Below are 21,021 nucleotides of genomic sequence, written 5' to 3'. Positions count from 1 at the left end.
ACCACCACCACTAACGTTATCAGTCCGATCACAGAGCTCGCCTTTTCATCGTCGTCAATCTCCGGCGGACGCTGTACGTGATTTTACTTTGGAAAGTTTACGAATTGCTTAGCCGTTACTTTTCATGATTTCGTTTGAAAAAATCTCTGCTTTGGTTAGGACAAGCAGAGGATGTTGATGACACTAGCCGCGGCGACGACCGCCGTTTCATTTAACTCAAAGCTTCTATTGTTTCGAATACGTTGCTCTGATTCTAACCCTAAGCGTGGCTTTGGCTCTAAAAAGGTTCTTACTTTAAGATGTTTCCACTTAATTTACAAAATTCTTACTGATTCAAAGTACTGATACAAAATTGTGAAATCTCATCACAGGAAGAGAAAGACTCTTCATTACAGCAAAGGTATAGTTTTTTTTTGTGTTTGTTTGTTTGTTTAAGCATTCAGAATTCTTCAATGCTGTCTGTTATATTTTCATATGGACTTGTTTGTCTGCAGGAAATCATCTTCTAAACAGTCTGTTTCTGTACCTAGAAGTAAGTATAATCTGATTTTAAGGCATACTGTAAGTAACAGATGTTACAGCTCTTCAATATTCATGCCTGGCTTTAATTTTCGCTGAAGGAACTCCTCCGTTTTTTTTGCAGAGGCACCTGGTCTGAATACTCAGTTTGATGGAAAATCTGGTATATCTTTCGATATAGACTTCGAGGAACGGCTGGAAAACATCAGAAGGTACACATGTTTTTTTTTTAATTCTATTGGCTTTAGAAGAATATAAGTTACAATACAATAGGATTACGTAGGAAAAGGAATCTGAAACCTTTGACAATCACACTTAACTTTCAAAATTTACCCACAACGACATGATCTTCCTATGAAAGTTTGGTTCTTTTTTCTTTTCTTGATCTGGTCATCATGTGTCTTGCGTTCCGCTTCCCTCACCCCTTAGACATAGTCAAGATCATTGTCCTCCAACTGGTATGGAATGTTTCTCTGTAACCTCTGCTCTTTTGATGAACTAGGTCAGCTCTTGAGCAGAAAAAGACGGAAGTAGTTAAAGAATTTGGTCCAATTGACTATGATGCTCCGGTCAAGTCTGACCAGAAAACAATTGGTTTTGGTACTAAGGTACACATAAATAACAGCTTGCAAGTGATTATTTTGCTTTTGTTCTAAAATCGCTTGAAGCCTATAAGATAACATACATAACATCATGACAAAACTTGGTCCCATGCCATGACAGGTTGGAGTTGGCATAGCTGTTGTTGTATTTGGTTTGGTTTTTGCTCTTGGTGACTTTCTTCCCACGGGAAGGTGCGTTATGACTCGTAAGATATTTTGTTGTGATCACAGCTTTAAGTAGCTTTACTATAATGAAGGCAGCCTAAACATAACTTTGTCATTTACACCATGTTACTGCTTGTCATTTTTCTTCCTTTTAGGATCAGCTGAGTTGGTTTCCGTGATTCACATTTTTGCCATACCAAGTCACATTGCCAAGTGATTTAGCCGGTCTCAGTTTTAACAAGTTTGTTTTCCACTTTTCAGTGAGAGTCCAACTAAGAACACAACAGTAGTTAAAAATCAGATCTCAGAAGAAAAAGCCACGCTTCAGGTAATATAAGGGGCTGAATGTTTTTTTCATGAAGGCTTTGTTCAGGTAACATTTTTAATTTATTTTTATTTTTTCAGCAAAGGCTCAAAGCGTTTGAAACAACTCTCAATGGCACTCCTAAGGATCAAGCTGCGCTGGAGGTGAGTGAAGACATGTTCTGTTGTGCATACTATTATATATCTTCTTCATCGGCAATTTAGCCATTCATCTCCCTGTAGGCTGCCAACAATAATAGGGATCAACTAAAACTAATAACCAGGCAGCTAAGGATCAGGAAAATTGAAATGCTTTTGGTTCCAAAAACTCGTTATCTGTTTTTTTCTCATTTTCACCTATTTAAAAATCCTTACTTCTATTTAAGTTTTGATTTTGTTCTTCTGGAATGAGTCTAATCTCCACATATCTGCTTGAATTACATGAAACTTTTTCTGTTCGCTTCAATTGATTCACTGAAGTTGTTAATGCACACATAGTAAGCTGAAAACAAGTTACGCTTCCTCTTCTGACTTATTTATAATGCTAGAAAAATTCTTAAAGTTGGGGCACCTATGCAGGGAGCTGCTGTCACACTGACTGAACTAGGAGAGTATTCACGGGCTGCTGCATTTCTTGAGAAACTGGCTAAGGTTTGTTTCTCTCATGCTTTTATGTTTTTCTTATGTCAAGTCATTCGTTTCACAAGAACATGCTGATTAGAGACTTAGCTAATAGTGCACAAAGTGTGATTCTTGTTCTGTAGGAGAGACCAACTGACCCTGACGTGTTTCGACTGCTTGGAGAAGTAAATTATGAACTTAAGAACTATGAAGGTAGTATTGCTGCATACCGAATTTCAGAAAAGGTAAATACTCTCAAACTTCGTGGATCAAACTCTTTTTCATAGCTTTTCTCACTTGCATTGAACTAATAGTTGATACCGATTAAGATTGTCGGACGAATTTTCTCGTGGGGACATAAGATTTGAACTTGCATAGCTGTTACTACCATGTATATGTTTGTTAACAGAGTCAGGACAGTCAATTTTGCTATCTATAATAGCGATGTTTTACTTTTTGTTACCCTAGGTTTCTAAAGGGATTGATCTTGAAGTCACACGAGGCCTCATGAACGCGTATTTAGCTGCTAAGAAACCAGACGAGGTAAATCTGTTTCCATCAGATATGAATAGAAATATGTTACCTTTTTGTCTAAGAAGCTTAATCTTAAATACTCTCAACATCTCCTTGGATCCATTTCTTTTCACTTTTGTTGTGATTCTTAGGCTGTCAAATTTCTTCTCGACACTCGTGAACTCCTGAATACAAAGAAAACAAGCACAGCAGACAGTGTTACAGATGAAACAAATCTCCCAATTCAGGTAACTTCGTTCCTGGAAATGGACTCTTTAACAGATTATTCTGGTACTGTCTTAGCATAATCAGTTCCTTGTTGAAATAGACATCTCTTCGTGTTCCTGATGGCATATCTGTTTCATATTTTATGTCCAAAGAAACCAGATACGATAATGTATCTATACTTTTGTGGCTTTTATCTCTAACTGATTATAAACGTTGGGGGAAATATTTGCTCAGGTTGAGTTGCTTCTCGGAAAAGCTTATTCAGACTGGGGACATATCAGCGACGCCGTAGCTGTCTATGACCAGCTTATCACTGCTCATCCTGAAGACTTCCGAGGCTACTTGGCGAAGGTAATTTTCTCGTCCCGACCTCAAAATAGTTGAGCTACTCAGATATACTTGCCGGTAAACTCCATGTGAAATGGTGTTGTAGGGAATCATATTGAGAGAAAATGGAAGCAGAGGAGATGCAGAAAGAATGTTTATCCAGGTGAATCATATGAACTCGTTAAACCTTCTTCATTCCAATACGTTTCCAACTGAGTAAAAAAGATATATGACACATACCTAACTTGTTAATGTGTAGGCACGCTTTTTTGCACCAGACAAAGCTAAGGCCCTTGTGGATAGATACTCCAAACTGTGATCACTATCTGATTCTGTGTATATATAATGTATATGTTTTGTTTTTATGATTTTCATTTTATCACTCTGTTTTTTACATATATTTCTAACCTCGGTATTTCAAGTGGCTAATTACTGAGGTTAGATAGTAAATGCCAAACCAAATCAATCCGGTCTGTTTTGTATCATCCATAAGCAAGAACACGGCGTCGTTTGATAGTTATATATTAAATGGGCCACATAGTTGACATGTTTTGGAAATCAACCCATTTAATGTAGAAAGCCCAACGACACCCACTATCGTTTATGTATTTATACTTATAAACCCGTAATTTTTTCTGTTTTGTCATCTCAGCCCTAACTTTCTGTAGTCGATATTAAATCCAAGCTGGTTCAACATCATCAACGAGGCTGATTCTTTTTGTTCATCTAGTTGGGAATCCGGGTGAACATTTCGGTTCGAACCCTAGAGACACAGAATCAAGTATCTTCTTTCTCGTTTCTCCCTCCCTTGTTCACAGATCATGATCTCAGGTTATATATTCACAGCCGGAACAACAAATCTGACGCTTTAGATTACTAGTATTAGATAGTTAGACTATAAGGAAAACTTGTAATCCGCATAAGAATAGCCAAAACCAAAGAAGAGAAGAGTTTTTGTCAAACCCTTGTGGATAGATATTCCAAACTGTGATCACATCGGCTTGTGAGTTACTAATATGAGTCTGATTGATCTGTGAGAATATTAAGCCGCAGGCAGAACCAAGAAGTTTAGAAATTGCCACCTAAATAATACAAAGGTAGCAAAAGGAGCTACACCAAATATGAAGACATTAAGTTCCAACTGATCTTCATATGGCTAGGCATTGAAGCTACGAACCGCAAGAGATCTGGTTTATCAATGATTCCTGTGCGAAGCGGCTCTGTTTCCTGTTGGTTCAAGACATGGAGGAACTTGGCAATGTTCGGAAGTACCATTTCCCGGCAATGAAGATGTAACAAAGGAACTTTGGACAAAACGCTTCCCTTTTGGATATCAAGACCTTCTGGTCTGCGCAGTTTATATGGTTTCCCAGTTGTTGGTTCAATATCAACCTGAGGCATCTGTTTCCATCTCTTGTGAACAAACCAACCGTACTTATAATCCCCTACTATTGGAGTACCAAGAGCTTCAGCGCAGTGTACACGTAGCTGTTTTTCAGAAGGTAAACTTGGTCAAGAGAGAAACAAAAACAAAATTTATCGCAAAACAGGTAAAGAGGATAGCAAAGTTTAATACGTACCTGATGCTTTCTGCTAGTAATAGGACGAAGTTCTAACCACGAACACCCATTGATCATAGGTCCTAATACTCTATACTCTGTTATTGCTTCTTGCGAAGCTTCAAAGCCCGAACCTTGCGCCAAAACCACCCTGTCTGTTTTACCATCGTCCAAAAGCACCTGAACACAGGTTTTTGAATCATTTTCAGATACAAGCAGTGTGTAAGCGAGCAGAGGTTATATAATGAGATAAGTACCTTTGAAAGAGGGGCTGAAATTAGTCCTTCTTTTTCCTTTGGAGAACCAATCACCAATGCCCAATATTGCTGATACATTGCTTCACAAGATTTGTTCCAAGCCTAGGATTGTGCAATATTTATGAGTCACTTAACAATTTTAAGCTCAACCTTTCCTTCCTAGACCGTAGTGTGTTTGGTTCAGAATTTCAGATAAGTCCTTCTTACCTTACAGCTTGAGTTTCTCCCCTTGTAATCACTGAACACTGAGTGAAGATGATCAATACTTTCTTTGGTTCGACCCATTACTAAGAGGCCACTAGTTTCCCTATCAAGACGATGTACCTAACCAATGAAAGTCAAATAAGTCAGAAACCAAAACAATCTATCAAGATAACTGATATAAACCCCCCAAAAAAAATCGAGTTTACCAATCTAGGACCTTCATCGTTACCAAAAGACAAAGCTGCAGCTGCAAGTGCATCCATGCTGTTATGTATAGGAACATTTCCCTGAAACAAACAAAGATAACTGAGTATGCAGCGGCTGCTTATCAACAAGAGAAATGTAACAGCTTCCTCCCATGAAGTCATTCTGCAGGAGCAAATAGCAAACTCTATTACCTTGACTGGAAGCTTAGGTGGCTTATTAAGAACGATAATAGCAGAGTCCTGCAATAGATAAGAAAAGTAAGGTCAAAACTTGTATATAAGATCAAACAAAAGAGACCAGTGTAAAACATTAGCAAATCCAGAAGAGTTTCTCAAACAGGAGTTACCTTGAACCTGACAAGTCTTTGAAGATAAGCGATTTCGTCTGCGTTTGGATACAAGGTTCCACTTGGTATAGTGTCATATCTCTTAGAAATCCTCATCTCAGCGATTGACACTGGCAACCAGATTTTGTCTCCTACTTGCATTACCTCGTTATGCTTAATCTGCAGATTAAAAGTGTACAACGCTACCACTATTCTTAAACCCAATCCACGAGAATGATCACACCAACAACAACAAAAAAAAAGAACAGAGATCAATTGTACATTTCTCATGGGTCTAGCTCCATCTTCTTTCTCTCTTGAAGCATTCCTACGACCTCGAAACTCCATTTGAACCTACCACAAAGGTAAAACTCAATTACTGTCAATATAATTTAGGGGAATTCATTTGAAGGTCTCATTAGACAATTCCAAAAAAATCAAAAGTTATACCAGAGGCACTCACAAGGCCCTTTGTGAAATGAGTTTGAATAGCCTTATCATGGATTTCTTCGAAATAGTATTTGACCCAGCTTATGGCTGTGACATGGTCTTTGCTATCTCCGTCGTCTCCGTTATCAACGGCGTTTTTACCAGGTAATGGATGACCGGGGAATGGCGGCAGGGATATCAGCTGACGTGGCAATGGTCCTTGCTTCGGTTGTCCCAGGTGTGCTACGTTGTTTGTCACGCGGATCACAGACGATGGCGGCGGAGCGACTCTCGAGTACCGCCGTGTAAATACGGCCAGGTATAACTGACCGAAGCTTTTCTTAGACTTCAACATGGGAGGTTTATCAGAAGACCGAAGGACTCTGTGTCTAGGTCAGAATGCCGGCTAAACGGCGGATCTTCTTCGCGCGCTACGGCCGAAGAAGACGAAGAGAGAACGGAACTGTGAAAGCTAAAATGGGCCTGTTGGGCTTTCAATTCTGGGCATCTCCAACTCGGGTCGTGTTAAAAAAATATTCATGGTTTTACTCTACCGTGTTCATTCAGTTAAGCTTCAAGAAATTTGTACAGTAATTTATGTTGTGATTTTGATTTACAGTTTCTCTTCCATTACCGAAGTATTATCTTTACATCAAAACCATAAATTGAGAAAAACAATACAAAATGATGGTACTATGAGAAAACAACTACATCCAATAGGTTTTGAACATTAACAATAACTTATTGAATTGAGAGGGTATATCAAATCAAATATATGACTCATATGGGCTGTACCTTATTACCATCGAAATAAAAACATAAAAACAACGAATCAAACATATTACACAGCGCAGCACAAGCACAGCCGGAGAATCATGACGCTCACAGAGCTAAGACTCAATCGACCGAACAAACCGATAAATAAAATACCGACCACTATGATAGTTGTTGGTTCAAAAACACAAGAAAGAGAATATGAATGAACCTCTTTCTCCAAAAACAACCCAATTGGGAGTATTTTTTATACTCGCTGTGGAGACGGGACACAGCTTACCGAGTTTCGTCCTCCAAAGCACGGAATCCAGCACTGAGATCGTCGTACAATTTCTTGAATTTTGCCACCAGTGTATCCTCCCCTTCTGCTGGGTCTTCGAACTTCTGAGACCTGTAATTTTCATATTCGATTACAGACCATTTCATTATAGCGCTATGTACCAAAATTATAGATAAACTGAGGGGAAGGCCAATAGTTTGCTTACACTAAACGGTAGAAAAGATCTCCCAAGCGATGCTTGATGAGAGTATAAGTAATCTTTTGACCGTCCATTCCAGCAGCTCTCTCAACCGCCTGTGTATGACAACATTTAATGGAATGTTGTTTGAATATAGACGAACCAATTGACCTAAATCCCCACTTAACCTAGTAGATCATTTATGAATCATCTCATCTTATTTACCTGGTTGGCTAGGTTGTAGAAATGGATAATGTTACGCATCATCCACACAGACTTGTAGAAAGGGCAGAATTTGTCGTATCTGTCAAAGATTCATCCAAAAGAGTCAAGAGTGAATAACCGTTGAGAGAGAAAGATACAGAACCAAACCAAAACGATGGGAGTAAACAAATCTTACGGTGTAAATGCGTTTTGAGCAAGGTAGTCTTCCCTCAATAGCTTAGCTGTTTCCAAGGTGATTTTGTCACCTTCTGCTAGTGCATCTTTTCCTACAAGCTGTACGCAAAGCACAATGCACGGGTCAAACAAACTCCTTTCAGAAAGAATTATGTGCTAACACTAATTTTCTTCTATAAATCGAGTCAAGTTTCGAAGCCAAAATAATATCGTTCAAAACCTTAAAATTTATATCGCTGTGACACGAGTTCATTAGTCACGACATTAGATACTTAAACAAGGATAAGTGACCCATACCTGGACAATTTCATTCAGATCGTCTTCTCTCTGCAACACCTCTCTGGCCTTTGTCCTGATGTTGATGAAATCTGGATCGAACTTCTCATAGAAAGATTCCAACGCCTGAAGAAAAGAAAAAGTAACTTTTTATATAAACACGGATTCGAGATAGTAAACCAAGATAGGTTTAAACTGAGAATACATAAGCATACCGTCGAATACTTTGAGTAGGAAATCAACCAATTAACAGAGGGAAAATGTTTTCTCTGGGCAAGCTTTTTGTCCAAACCCCAGAAGACCTGCAGAAGAAAAGAACAACCAATATGGAAGAGTAAGCACTAAACACTTCAAAGTAGAGAAAAACCATGCTAATACGAGTCTGCTGCAGATCTAAAACCAAACACCATCTGGTTCATCTCAATCTACAATGGAAGATACGGAAGCAGCCATGAACGAAATAATCACCTGCACAATACTAAGGGTTGCAGAAGTCACAGGATCTGAAAAGTCTCCTCCAGGAGGTGAAACTGCACCAACAATTGTAACACTTCCATCACGTTCTGGTCCACCAAGACATTTTACTTTACCAGCACGTTCATAGAAAGATGCTAGACGAGCTGCTAGATAGGCAGGATATCCACTGTCGGCAGGCATTTCAGCCTAGAAAACAAAGCAAAATAGGTGTAAATAAACTGAATAAGAAAAAGTGAGATGAGGACAACAAAAACATCCATATAGCAAAAGTGAAACGCAAAAGATTACCAATCGTCCTGAAATTTCTCTCAATGCTTCTGCCCAACGGGAAGTTGAGTCTGCCATCATACTAACATTGTAGCCCATATCTCTAAAGTATTCAGCGATTGTGATTCCTGAAATTCACATTAGAAAAATAAAAAACATGAGCATCGTAATTAAAAAATTTGTAACTGGAAGTTGGGAAATGGGCTTCATCAAAAACCATTAATTCTGTATTCCCGAACATTACCTGTGTAGATTGAGGCTTCACGAGCAGCCACAGGCATGTTAGAGGTGTTGGCGACAAGTGTGGTACGTTTCATGACAGATTCCTCACGGCCATCAGGCAACGTCATTGTCAATTGTGGGAAGTCCATAAGAACCTAACTTATGAGAAACCAATCAGATCAAATGTCTGTTTTGTATGAACAATTTGCAGATTAAGAATGAGAAGAAATATACCTCAGCCATTTCATTTCCTCTCTCTCCACAACCAACATACACAACAGCATCGGAGTTGGAGTACTATATATATAAGAACAAATTAGCTTTGGAAATTCAATATATCCAGTAATTAAGTGGAACAAACCAGAGTGTCACAACCTACCTTGGAAAGAGCCTGACTGATAACAGTTTTCCCACAGCCAAAAGCACCAGGAATGGCACAGGTTCCACCAAGAACTGAAGGGAAAAGGGCATCAAGGACACGCTGACAGCAGGAAAAGAAATCATCAACAACACATATCTTCAATTGACTATCACCGTTGTAAGAAAAATTAACTGAGCAATCACCTGCCCAGTAAGTAGAGGAGTATCGGCAGCAAGCTTTGATGCAACTGGCCTAGGGGTACGTACAGGCCAGCTCTGATATAATATCAACCAGAACAATTTAATAGGTGAACCAAATAGCTTAAAAATTTACGCTTGCAAGTAGGAAGATTAAAGATTCATGCAAACCTGAAGCATGGTGTAAGATTTCTTGATACCCTGGAATTCAAGCTCTATCACTGTATCCTGGGAAATGAAAAGCACCGACAAACAACCATGAGCAGCAAGCAAAAATGATCTCCAACAGGAAGTGATTACCAATTGATCAAGGAAAGTAAACATTTCAAAATGTATAAATTTATCATTTTTTTAGAGTAACTTAAACTCAAACCTTAAGGGAATATTGACCAGCTGGAGCAATGTAAGTAATCTTTCCCATGGCATCAGGAGGAAGGGCAACATGGTGATTCATCAAAGTGTTCTCAAAGACGGTCTGCAATCCAGAGTTATATTTGACTATCAGAAAAACTATCCCCAGTGTAAACAAAGGAAACACCACAGTAACTGTGTAAAATATGTTCCCTTGCCAAAAGACTATCCCCAGTGTAAACAAAGGAAACACCACAGTAACTGTGTAAAATATGTTCCCTTGCCAAAAGCAGATTTAGGAGAGATCAATAAACTTACAGCATACAAGTCACCACCAGTTATTGTGTCTCCCTCGACTGCAAACAAGTTAAATTTAGTTGACCATCAAGATTAAGACCATATGAACACTTCAATAGACAGACATATGCAGTCAAACACATTACCAAATTTATTGGGCTGGAACTCCCAAGGACAATCTTTGTCAAGAGCTGGGACAGACACACCCCGAGGAATGTACACATCACCGGATATTCTCGCAATAGTCTTCAAAGGCCTCTGTGAGATATGAAACCAAAGAATCGTGAGAAGCCACAGTCATAAACGTCAAACACACTTAATGTCTGGCAAGAATATAAATCCAACTGAACCTGAATTCCATCGAAGATATTTCCCAAAATTCCTGGTCCAAGCTCCACAGAAAGTGGCTGTAATTAAAGGCCAAATTATATGTTAGCTACAGATGAATAACCCTACAGAAAAGAGAAAGAAAAGAAAGAGAGCCAAGATAAAGAGAACTAACGAACCTTGTGCGTTCGAAGAACAGGATCATTAACTGTTAATCCCGCTGTTTCCTCGTAAACTGATAAAAAGGAAATTTCCAAATATCAACTAAAATATCTTACTTCAACAGAAGCCCATGTGCAAGTAAATTACACTAAGAAGCACAAAGAGAACAAACAAACCTTGGATAGTAGCAGAATCTCCTTCAAGACGAATGATTTCTCCAATCAAATTATCATGCCCAACACGCACTAACTCATACATAGCAGCACCGGCCATACCATCGGCAACAACAACAGGCCCTGAAACCTGCATCCCAATACTTGTATATTACCAATCTGATTACGAAAAAAATGATTATGACAAAGAAACATGAAATCTCTAAGAACTTATCAGATCAGATCAGAAATTCACAGACGAGCTACTAAACCGAGGCGGAATCAAACCGATTCAATCACTGAGAACTATTAGATCAAATCTATTTCATCCATCCATCAACAAAAACTAACATCGCAGAACAGTAAAAAAAAACAAATTGAAACCAGATCGAACGGAAACGGGATAATAATACCTTACGAACGTAACCATACTCGCTCTCCTTCTCATCGTCCTCGAAGGTCGTAAGCTTTCCTCCGTAAAACGCCGGCATTTTCTAAGCAATCAGAGATTCAAAAACTCAAATCCGATCGACGAAATAATCGAAATTCTACCTCCTACAAAAATGCCGAGATCCGATCAAACAAACAACAACAAATAAGAAATCGCCAACGCCTCGAAATAGAGATCAGAGATCGAGGAATAAGAAAACAAACTCCAGGTTTCGATTCAATAAATCAGAAAGAAACAAAAAGGATCATTAAGAGAGAGATAGAGATCCTAACCAGTGAACAGACAGGAAGAGAGAGTGGTCACAAGAAGAAGAGAGGTGGAGGCACGTAGATATTGAAAGAGTTGGAGAGAAGATCTGATTGACAAATCGTGGAGCGATCCTGTACAGAACTCCACACGATACGCTTATAGATCTGACTTTGTCGTTAATAGCCACGTGATAGTTTATTTATTGGGCTTTGTAATATCTGATTACGGCCCAATAAGTGAGTCCGTTTACTCAACAAAGACATTCACGCTTGAAAATCATCTCTCTGATGTAGCCGGAAAAATCACAGAAAGTGAACAGTTTTGTTTTCTCGGGAAAAGATTTCTGAAAGGGAAAGCAAGTTTTATTCATCAAGTGGGTTGAGAGAGAGAGAGAGAGATGGGAGAGATGGGGAAGGCGATGGGATTACTGATTAGCGGGACGCTTGTGTATTACCACTGTGCATATCGCAACGCAACTCTTCTCTCTTTATTCGCCGATGTTTTCATTGTTTTATTATGCTCTCTCGCCATTCTCGGTCTCCTTTTTCGCCAACTCAATGTCTCGTAAGTTTTCTCAGACTCTATTTATCGATTCTCTCTGTTTCCTGTGTTGTATTCTGTTCTTCGGTCTCTGATTTTAGTGAGTTGCTGTTTAGTAACCGGGGAATATTATTTGGCTCGTTTGATCTGTGAGAGAAAGTGTGATTGCTCTCTCCATATGTTTGTCGAATTAGGGTTTTGCAATTAGTGATGTTAATTTGATTGTGAAATTGATTTGCTTTAGATTTCATATCTTCTGCTTGTGGATTTTGGTTTCTTTTGCTACAATGGGTTTTGACGCACACACACAAACTTTTGCTAGATTCTCTTTACTTATCTTTGGATGAATCAGTGGCGCGTGGACTTTACTTGAATATATTTCATCATCCTATCACTTTACTTTAATAATCCTAGAATTGGCAATGATTTCATGATCTTCTGTTCTCTAGTATATATAATCGGTTTCAAGACCCTTGCTTTTTCAACCACATGATTTACAACTTTATAACTCTTCTCCAGGGTACCAGTGGATCCACTAGAGTGGCAAATATCACAGGACACAGCAAGTAACATTGTTGCTCGTTTAGCTAATACCGTTGGGGCAGCAGAGGGTGTTCTGAGGGTTGCAGCAACCGGACATGACAAGAGACTTTTTGTCAAGGCAAGTGTTTCTTTAGTTACTAACTTCCCATGTACAAGATTAGCATCAATATATTACCACAGTGTTTCTCTTAGAACCCTACTACTCAGTTATCATATAAGTGCATTGCTGATTGTTAACTCAGTAATTGTGTTCTATGCTGAAGATGTTTCTCTTTTGCTTTTCCCTTTAGGTCGTAATCTGCCTTTACTTCTTATCAGCTCTCGGGCGACTCATATCAGGTGTAACCGTTGCTTATGCAGGTAAAGCATTCACATTTCATCTCAAACTTTTACAAAGTTTCACTTAAATGTGGAAGACAGGAAGAGTGTGTCGTTATCTGATGAGTAGCATTACATACCAATATGTCGGATTTCATAGCATTTAACAGAAATTGGCCATTTGGGAAACCCTTCTTCATCCCCAAACCAAATGATCTCTGACTAGTTCTTCTTCCTGAAACAGGACTATGCTCGTTCTGTCTCTCCATGGTCTGTCAGAATTCTCAGAATTCTCAATCTCTTGGAAACTGTGTGCTAAAACGAGGAAATGCTGAGATTTTAGAACAAGAAGCAAATTCTGATAAATAAGCTCTCTAGCATTTGTTTATACTTTTTTTTTCTTTACTCATGTTCACATGTTCATAGCCTCATAGTAGCTTCCCCTTATGTACACTCGATTTGTATAATGTATGGTGGAATTGTAATGATAATGTTTCGCTTCCACCCCATATGTAACCACAGATCCTAAATTATAACTGTATTATTCTCTTTACAGTGTTTAGGCATACACTGCATCAAACGAAACAGTCTGCAAAAAGTGCTATGAGAACTGAATCTGCGCATATATACACATTATTTTGCTTAATACGATTCAACCAACTGTTATATGAGGAAGATTACATGAAAACACAGGACTAAGCCACAACACCTTTCCTTATTTGAATTTACATTTTCAGAACTGGATAGGATCTGATCAGTCTGTAAAAGGTTTGCTTACTCTACCCTATCAAAGAGAACTCTAAACCATGTCACGTCTTTGCAGTTGCTCTTGGTGATTCGAATCTTCATTGATTCCTGTTCTTAAAATCTACAAATCTTGAAGAGCCCGCAAAGTTTTGATATTTGTTTCATCTCTTACCCAAACACTGGTTCGACGAGTTATGGGGTCTACCCTTCCTCGTCCTCAGAGTGTGATGCAGTATTTGAAGCCACCTCCGTCTCCATTGATTGAGGCTGTACACCTGTAATCAAAAACAGAGGCAGATCAGGTTTTAAGAAATGCTCTAAAGACCAAACATTGCACCCCCAAAGAAAACATCTTTAAGACTACACAATCGCCTTTGAAGTAATGCAAATATCTCAAAGATCATTCTTTTATACAACTGAGTGGGTTATTCGACAATAAGCAGCAGCAACAAGATAACTAACATTACAAACTTCTCAACCATAAAAGAAGAGAAACTTGTTCCATGATCAACACAATACCTATCGCGATGATTCTCTATGTTATGATTGATGACTAGTTACCCATTTCCATCAGTGATATCGAAACAACTTTCAACAATAATAGACGATGATGACAACTTTTTCAACATGTATAACGATAAGCCTAAATGCACCTAAAATGTTACAAAGCCAATGCAAATTATAGATACCGCAAAAGTTGGATTCTTGGTATGTAAAAACCAAAGCTTTTATAAAACTACGAATCAGATTCATCAACAACAAAACACATACGATCAGACAAGTAATATATAAAAAAAGAACCTTTGATGAAGTAATCAGAGGAAGGCCATCCTCGAACCGATGAGAGAGAAATAGATTCTTCATCAGAGATAGGATTGGCCAGCTTCTCAACGAGCTTGGCGATCCCATGAGTCTGGGATCTAGGAGGTGGAACCCAATAAGAAGCACCGGGAACAAAAGGGAGCCAATCGGGTGCGGATCGGCGTACCATTATCCGGTGGACAGCATCTTCCAACTTATGGAGAAGAGGATCCGATTGCGATTGCGACTGCGATGCGGCGGTATCGATCTCGTAGAGCTCACCTCTACGGTTTGACCGTCGATTCGAGGATTGAGATCGGAAGAAGACGGTTTGAGATGAAGGGAGAAGAGAAGATGCGACGAAACGGCACCGAGAGAGAGAAAGTGAAGGAGAGAACGATCGAGCCATTGCAGAGATTAGGAGACAGAACAAAAAGATTGGTTTGGTTGGAATTAGTTTGGTTGTTTCCCTTTAATCTAGTCTTTTTCTAACTAACGGATAAGGAGAAAAGAGACATTAAGCAATTTCATTTCTTTTTTCACTCGTTTATTAAATTAGAGATACTAATAAATAACATATTTGGTAGCTAAGATATGATAATTGATACGAAAAGGCTCCAAGTTAATAATAATTACAGTATACACCCTTACTTTTTTAACACATTCAGATAGAACTACCGAGACTCTTACCAATGAAATTTTGACAGAGAAAAAAAAAAAAAGTGTGTTCTTCTCTTTTTCTTTTTCCTCGGTTGGTTGTCCCAAACAAAAAAAAAAATCTCCACCGCTTTGAGAGAAAAAAGTGGGAAGAGGAGAGAGAGAGAGTGAGATTGAGACAACGCACCAACTGTTGCGCGGCTCAAAGAGATCTCGATCGGGATCCACACGACGGAGATAGAAAGAGAGAGTGAGTGAGTGAGAGAGCTACGGATATGGGATCTCAGCTGCTACTTGAGTGTTGCTTCCGTTTCGTCTTCTACTGTCACTCCCACAGCTCCAACTATTTTCCTTGATAGTTTCTTTTCTCGCCGAAAGCTTATTTACAGTACACTCTCTCTCTCTCAGGTGCGAATCGACGCCGCCTTCGTTTCGTTTTCCTCAGATTGGTTTTTTTTGGTCTGTCTGTGATCATCTACTTCATTTTTTGGGTGTTTTGGTACTTGTTGTGATTTGGGGATTTCGTTAGACGATCTGAGTTCGATGAAATTGCTTCTAAATCCCAGAGATCTCGCTTTGTTTTAGGGGATCAGGCTAATAGAAATTGTGATTAGGGTTTTGTTTTTTTTCCTGGCTTTTTTGGACACTATTTGGTTCCTTTTTTGGAAGTTATCGGAAATAGTTGAGCAGTTACTTTGTAGATCTCAAGTGATACTAGTGTATTACAAGTTCTCAGAATACATATTTAGTAAGTCGTAGTGGTGCTTGATTTGTTATAGAAATGGGGAGGTGTTTGGAAAGGGAAAGTGGCCAATCTGAAGTGATAACTAAACCCATATATATATTTAATTTCTGAGTCCCATTTTCTCAGCATTTAGGAATCTATCTTGCAGCATACAAGTCCTAGTCATTCTTGGTAGCTAGTGTTTTCGCCTGTCACAGTTCTCTAAATATGCAAACCAAATCTGTAAGTATCTTACCCATTTCTCATGGGTTCCTGTTTTGTTCTCGCAGGGATTTGATATCCTCACGTTTCAGTACATTGTTTGTGGTGCTAATCTAGTCTCTAGCCAGTTTGAGGTTTCCTGAAGAAAAAAAAAAATCAATGGGTTCAAGATACGCATCTCACCAGCTTAGCAATGGGCTCTTTGTGTCTGGTCGGCCAGAGCAACCCAAAGAAAAGCCTCCAACAATGAGCTCAGTAGCCATGCCATACACCGGGGGTGATATCAAGAAATCAGGAGAATTGGGGAAGATGTTTGACATTCCCACAGATGGGACTAAGTCAAGGAAGTCTGGCCCCATAACTGGAACTTCTTCAAGAAGTGGTGCGCAGTCAGGTCCAGTTCCTAATGCTACCGGTCGTATGTCTGGCTCTTTAGCTTCTGCTGGCTCAAATTCAATGAAGAAAACAAATTCTGGGCCTTTGTCTAAGCACGGGGAGCCTTTAAAGAAATCCTCTGGTCCGCAATCAGGTGGTGTAACAAGGCAAAATTCCGGCCCTATTCCTATACTCCCAACTACAGGTCTCATAACATCTGGGCCAATTACCTCGGGCCCTTTAAATTCATCTGGGGCTCCCAGGAAAATTTCTGGTCCTCTAGACTATTCTGGTTCGATGAAGACACATATGACTTCCGTTGTCCACAACCAAGCAGTAACTACCCTTGGTCCAGAAGATGACTTTTCCTGCATGAAGAGCTTCCCCAAGCCTGTGCTGTGGCTGGTGATACTTATATTTGTAATGGGATTCCTTGCTGGAGNGAAGATGTTTGACATTCCCACAGATGGGACTAAGTCAAGGAAGTCTGGCCCCATAACTGGAACTTCTTCAAGAAGTGGTGCGCAGTCAGGTCCAGTTCCTAATGCTACCGGTCGTATGTCTGGCTCTTTAGCTTCTGCTGGCTCAAATTCAATGAAGAAAACAAATTCTGGGCCTTTGTCTAAGCACGGGGAGCCTTTAAAGAAATCCTCTGGTCCGCAATCAGGTGGTGTAACAAGGCAAAATTCCGGCCCTATTCCTATACTCCCAACTACAGGTCTCATAACATCTGGGCCAATTACCTCGGGCCCTTTAAATTCATCTGGGGCTCCCAGGAAAATTTCTGGTCCTCTAGACTATTCTGGTTCGATGAAGACACATATGACTTCCGTTGTCCACAACCAAGCAGTAACTACCCTTGGTCCAGAAGATGACTTTTCCTGCATGAAGAGCTTCCCCAAGCCTGTGCTGTGGCTGGTGATACTTATATTTGTAATGGGATTCCTTGCTGGAGGCTTCATTCTTGGAGCAGTTCACAATGCAGTTCTCCTCATTGTTGTGGCGGTCTTGTTCACAGTTGTTGCTGCACTTTTCTTTTGGAATATTTCTTGTGAAAGACGTGGTATCATAGATTTCATCGCTCGTTATCCTGATGCTGATCTTAGAACTGCCAAAAATGGTCAATACGTGAAGGTCACTGGGGTAAGTCTCTAAGCATCGCTCCCAGAAGTTACTGGTTTTGTGCATTTAGTCTTTGCTGCTGCATTGTCATTGGAAATGACGAAATATTATTTGTTCTTCCTTCCATGGTTTTGCTATCCCTACTATGTTTATAACACTGGTTCTTTTATTTGTTTTTAATTGAAAAGGTTGTCACCTGTGGTAATGTGCCTCTTGAATCATCCTTCCATAGAGTTCCCAGATGTGTATACACGTCTACTTGTCTATATGAGTACCGTGGATGGGGTTCAAAGCCAGCCGGTGCTTCACATCGTCGTTTCACATGGGGTCTGAGATCAGCAGAGGTTAGTAGTGGCCTGATGATATTTCATTTCACGGAAAAATGTTCTCTTTCAGCGTAAAATCACTGAACTGTCTATTAATGCATAAACCTTGCACCTACAATACACTGCAGAGGCATGTGGTAGACTTCTACATTTCTGATTTCCAATCTGGGCTCAGAGCATTGGTCAAAACCGGAAACGGTGCAAAGGTAACACCTCTCGTCGATGATTCTGTTGTCATCGATTTTAAGCCAGGAAGCGAGCAAGCCTCTCCAGACTTTGTAAGGTGGTTGGGTAAAAGGAATCTAGCCAATGATGATCAAATAATGCGGCTTAAAGAAGGGTATGAAACCACAACTTGATGAAAAGAATGATAAAAACCTTAACAGAGTTGCTAAAAACTATGTTGGTCTCTGTGATGCTTCTTTCGTTTGCAGGTATATCAAAGAAGGAAGCACAGTAAGTGTGATTGGAGTGGTTCAGAGAAACGATAACGTGTTGATGATAGTTCCAACGACAGAACCATTAGCAGCTGGTTGGCAATGGAGTAAATGCACATTCCCTGCAAGTCTTGAAGGAATTGTATTGAGATGCGAAGATTCGTCCAACGTAGATGCAATTCCTGTCTGATGCGGTAGTAGTAAGTCTTTCTTTTTCTTCTTCCACGATTGGTAGACGAAAATCTCACTGTTCCACTTCGGCTTCATCAATATTTTTCATGAAATCTGAAATGCGTTCTTGGTTGGTGGCTTTTCGCTCTCTACTAATGATGATTCCTTTGGTTGGTGATTTACGGTAGTGTTTCTTTTTCTTTTCTCTTTTCCTTTTAATATTTCTTATTTTTTATATCAAGTTATTATTACACTAGGATGATAATGATGGATGTGGATTTCTTTTCTATGACTTAATTTGTGTTGCGGGCATTTTTCTTTGCCTGATGGTTTGTAATTGTAAAGCTCTGCTAGTTATTCTTTTTTCGACCGTATTTGTGATCTAATATAATTGGATGATCTTCTTCGTTTGGAATGTAATGAGCCTGTTGCATGTGGATTGTGTTTCTTAATTTCTCATTATTATTCTTCCTGAGATCGAGTCTCTCCAAAAATACTACAGAAACACCTCGTCGCTCAAATGAATAGCATATAACACACATCAAAATTCAAACCACCGGAATGGCTAATTACGAACACTTTATCATAGTCTCATTGCATACTTTACTTACCTTCACTGCCAATTTGTACCAACAAAATCAACAACCTTTGGATTTCGGTGAATGCTGGAATTTAGGGAGCTTGAGAAAGAGTACTTTGGACTCGAAGAACTTTTGACAAACTATAAATATGAAAAACGTGTCTCGATCCTATAAGTAATGATACAGTTATTCAGAGAGATACAACTTAATGAAGACGGTTTTGTAAGTACGCGGGGGAAGAGCCAGCAAGATATAAGCTTTCTTATAACTTTGAAGTTGAGATAGATTTCATCAAATGTAATGTTGTTATTTGGATGAAAGAGATCTTTTCACATGACCTCCAACCCATTATGCGCCGCTTGCGTAAAGACGGGTCCATTCCTTGGCTGCACAGATATAGTTCACAAAGATGTGAGAGACGCCAACATAAAGTTTTAGAAAGAAAACACGAGCAAATGGAGTATCGAGTAACGAATTAAACTAAAAGTTCAGAGTTTAGATAACATCACCTGTCTCCACAGCTTCTGCCTCATTACTCTTCCAATGCTTAGCAATGTTCTCAGACAGCGGATCATCTGGGTTTGGTGCACTCAGAAGAGCTTGAATACTTTTTTAAAGATTGCACCCATCAATAGAATCAGAAAAGCAGTCAAGGCCTAAGAAACCATTGGTTTATGGCAGGATAGAATCAAATGTAATCAGCTCATATACCTTAAGAGCACTGTTCGTATTTGTAGTGCAGGGCTCCATTTGTCCTTCAGAATATCAAGACATATTCTTCCCAGCTGTACATGCAAATAGACAAGTTCAGGAGCATGTTGGTTGGTTGGTTGTGTGAATAAAACAGGGAAAAAAAAAGAGGAAGGATATCAAAGAGACCTTGTCAATGTTAGGATGGTATATCTTTGTGAGAAACCTAACCTGTTACAAATATATATCATTAAAAGAGCTAGCAAGTGTTAGAATATAGAGAAATGCTCTACACAAACCATTTCCTAAAACTCCAACGTTCAAGAACAAGAAATGAGACATCACATTTGAGTCGGTCATAATCCATCCCGAATCACGTCTTCAAGGATCATTTGGTATGTATATAAATTCCCAACCAATATATTTACTAAATAACTAGATTCTTATAGCTGACACTACCTATATTTAACACGCCATCGGATGCAAGGACTTCATAAACTAGAATGAAAAGAAAAGACCACAGGTCCAATGGAACTTACCTTGGGAGCAGCCATAGGGTATTCTTCAGGCAAAAAGAGCTCCAACTTGAAAACTCCTCCTAGATAAATGATTAATGTAGATAATAATTAGCAATCTTTGATCGACATAAACATGTTATATGAACAATTGAACATCATATAAAAATTAGAAAAAACAATTACCTTCATAAGGTGATTGTGAAGGACCAAGAATCATAACATTGAAATAGCGCATATTATCCTCAGAAGGAGAGGCACTTATACCGGGAGCTGCAGCAATCAATCAGATTATATCTTTTAAGTCTACCAACCAAATTCAAACTCCACAATTCAAAACATAGAAATCAACACTATTGAACTCATAAAAAAAAAAAGGCAGGAGGAAGAATCAAAGAGGTTTTTACCCGGTTCACTGAGCAGACGTTGAGTCTCCTACCAGAGATCGCCCAAGGAAAAAGCAAGAATCAGATAACAAAGTGACCAGAGATATCAAAAAATTCGGTGATTTCTCACTCAGCTGAAGCTAAACTCTTGCTTCTTCGTCACATCGAAAAAAAAAAAAAAAAAAAA

At 39.2% G+C, this 21,021-nt stretch overlaps 7 protein-coding genes across 11 annotated transcripts in view; 3 read left to right on the top strand and 4 right to left on the bottom strand.

Moving 5' to 3' along the window:
- LOC109124514 lies at positions 7-3,825 on the top strand. The gene is made up of 16 exons (XM_010431453.2): positions 7-73; positions 160-285; positions 372-400; positions 495-532; positions 644-731; positions 1,022-1,127; positions 1,243-1,313; positions 1,548-1,614; positions 1,692-1,754; positions 2,169-2,240; positions 2,354-2,455; positions 2,679-2,753; positions 2,876-2,971; positions 3,186-3,302; positions 3,385-3,441; positions 3,538-3,825. Exons 2-16 carry the CDS (start codon positions 172-174, stop codon positions 3,595-3,597), a joined length of 1,155 nt encoding a protein of 384 aa, XP_010429755.1. The 5' UTR covers positions 7-73; positions 160-171; the 3' UTR covers positions 3,598-3,825.
- Positions 4,321-6,878, bottom strand: LOC104714170 (RNA pseudouridine synthase 3, mitochondrial). 2 transcript variants are annotated; one of them, XM_010431449.2, is made up of 9 exons: positions 6,294-6,878; positions 6,113-6,184; positions 5,852-6,010; positions 5,697-5,744; positions 5,505-5,585; positions 5,302-5,418; positions 5,095-5,196; positions 4,859-5,017; positions 4,321-4,766 (listed from the first exon to the last, which is right to left on the bottom strand). In XM_010431449.2, the coding sequence occupies exons 1-9, from the start codon at positions 6,612-6,614 to the stop codon at positions 4,389-4,391; spliced, it is 1,437 nt and encodes a 478-aa protein (XP_010429751.1). In that variant the 5' UTR covers positions 6,615-6,878; the 3' UTR covers positions 4,321-4,388. The 2 variants fall into 2 exon arrangements, with proteins under 2 accessions (XP_010429751.1, XP_010429752.1); XM_010431450.1 differs by having other exon boundaries at positions 6,281-6,373.
- On the bottom strand, positions 7,020-11,812 carry LOC104714171 (V-type proton ATPase catalytic subunit A). Of its 2 annotated transcripts, none has more exons than XM_010431451.2 (21): positions 11,703-11,812; positions 11,393-11,534; positions 11,004-11,130; positions 10,845-10,900; positions 10,689-10,745; positions 10,485-10,596; positions 10,360-10,397; positions 10,064-10,165; positions 9,862-9,918; positions 9,697-9,768; positions 9,512-9,613; positions 9,367-9,429; positions 9,155-9,287; positions 8,932-9,038; positions 8,635-8,829; positions 8,382-8,468; positions 8,188-8,292; positions 7,892-7,989; positions 7,717-7,795; positions 7,519-7,607; positions 7,020-7,424 (listed from the first exon to the last, which is right to left on the bottom strand). In XM_010431451.2, exons 2-21 carry the CDS (start codon positions 11,468-11,470, stop codon positions 7,310-7,312), a joined length of 1,872 nt encoding a protein of 623 aa, XP_010429753.1. In that variant the 5' UTR covers positions 11,471-11,534; positions 11,703-11,812; the 3' UTR covers positions 7,020-7,309. The 2 variants fall into 2 exon arrangements, with proteins under 2 accessions (XP_010429753.1, XP_010429754.1); XM_010431452.2 differs by having other exon boundaries at positions 7,310-7,424; positions 11,393-11,473; positions 11,703-11,805.
- On the top strand, positions 11,953-13,629 carry LOC104714169 (reticulon-like protein B22). Its single transcript, XM_010431447.2, has 4 exons — positions 11,953-12,243; positions 12,739-12,880; positions 13,053-13,122; positions 13,325-13,629. Exons 1-4 carry the CDS (start codon positions 12,077-12,079, stop codon positions 13,447-13,449), a joined length of 504 nt encoding a protein of 167 aa, XP_010429749.1. The 5' UTR covers positions 11,953-12,076; the 3' UTR covers positions 13,450-13,629.
- Positions 13,683-15,107, bottom strand: LOC104714168. The gene is made up of 2 exons (XM_010431446.2): positions 14,629-15,107; positions 13,683-14,102 (listed from the first exon to the last, which is right to left on the bottom strand). Exons 1-2 carry the CDS (start codon positions 15,035-15,037, stop codon positions 14,029-14,031), a joined length of 483 nt encoding a protein of 160 aa, XP_010429748.1. The 5' UTR covers positions 15,038-15,107; the 3' UTR covers positions 13,683-14,028.
- On the top strand, positions 15,388-19,095 carry LOC104714167 (uncharacterized membrane protein At1g16860-like). 3 transcript variants are annotated; one of them, XM_019229610.1, is made up of 6 exons: positions 15,388-15,693; positions 16,300-16,549; positions 17,063-17,749; positions 17,917-18,072; positions 18,183-18,394; positions 18,489-19,095. In XM_019229610.1, exons 2-6 carry the CDS (start codon positions 16,391-16,393, stop codon positions 18,679-18,681), a joined length of 1,407 nt encoding a protein of 468 aa, XP_019085155.1. In that variant the 5' UTR covers positions 15,388-15,693; positions 16,300-16,390; the 3' UTR covers positions 18,682-19,095. The 3 variants fall into 3 exon arrangements, with proteins under 3 accessions (XP_019085155.1, XP_019085157.1, XP_019085156.1); XM_019229612.1 differs by having other exon boundaries at positions 16,300-16,646; positions 17,139-17,749; XM_019229611.1 differs by having other exon boundaries at positions 15,388-15,744.
- Positions 19,342-21,021, bottom strand: part of LOC104714165 (ubiquitin-conjugating enzyme E2 35) — a 2,404-nt gene continuing 724 nt past the window's right edge. Inside the window, exons 2-8 of the mRNA XM_010431444.1 lie at positions 20,856-20,883; positions 20,635-20,721; positions 20,473-20,531; positions 20,123-20,164; positions 19,955-20,028; positions 19,753-19,850; positions 19,342-19,629 (exon numbers count right to left, since the gene is read on the bottom strand). Coding sequence (XP_010429746.1) covers positions 19,592-19,629; positions 19,753-19,850; positions 19,955-20,028; positions 20,123-20,164; positions 20,473-20,531; positions 20,635-20,721; positions 20,856-20,883 — 426 coding nt within the window. The 3' untranslated portion in view covers positions 19,342-19,591. The remainder of the gene's footprint in view (positions 19,630-19,752; positions 19,851-19,954; positions 20,029-20,122; positions 20,165-20,472; positions 20,532-20,634; positions 20,722-20,855; positions 20,884-21,021) is intronic.

Source organism: Camelina sativa, chromosome 9, assembly GCF_000633955.1.
Source record: "Camelina sativa cultivar DH55 chromosome 9, Cs, whole genome shotgun sequence".
NCBI lineage: Eukaryota > Viridiplantae > Streptophyta > Magnoliopsida > Brassicales > Brassicaceae > Camelina > Camelina sativa.
Note: the sequence above shows the minus strand (reverse complement) of the source record. Positions and strands in the feature narration are given on the sequence as shown.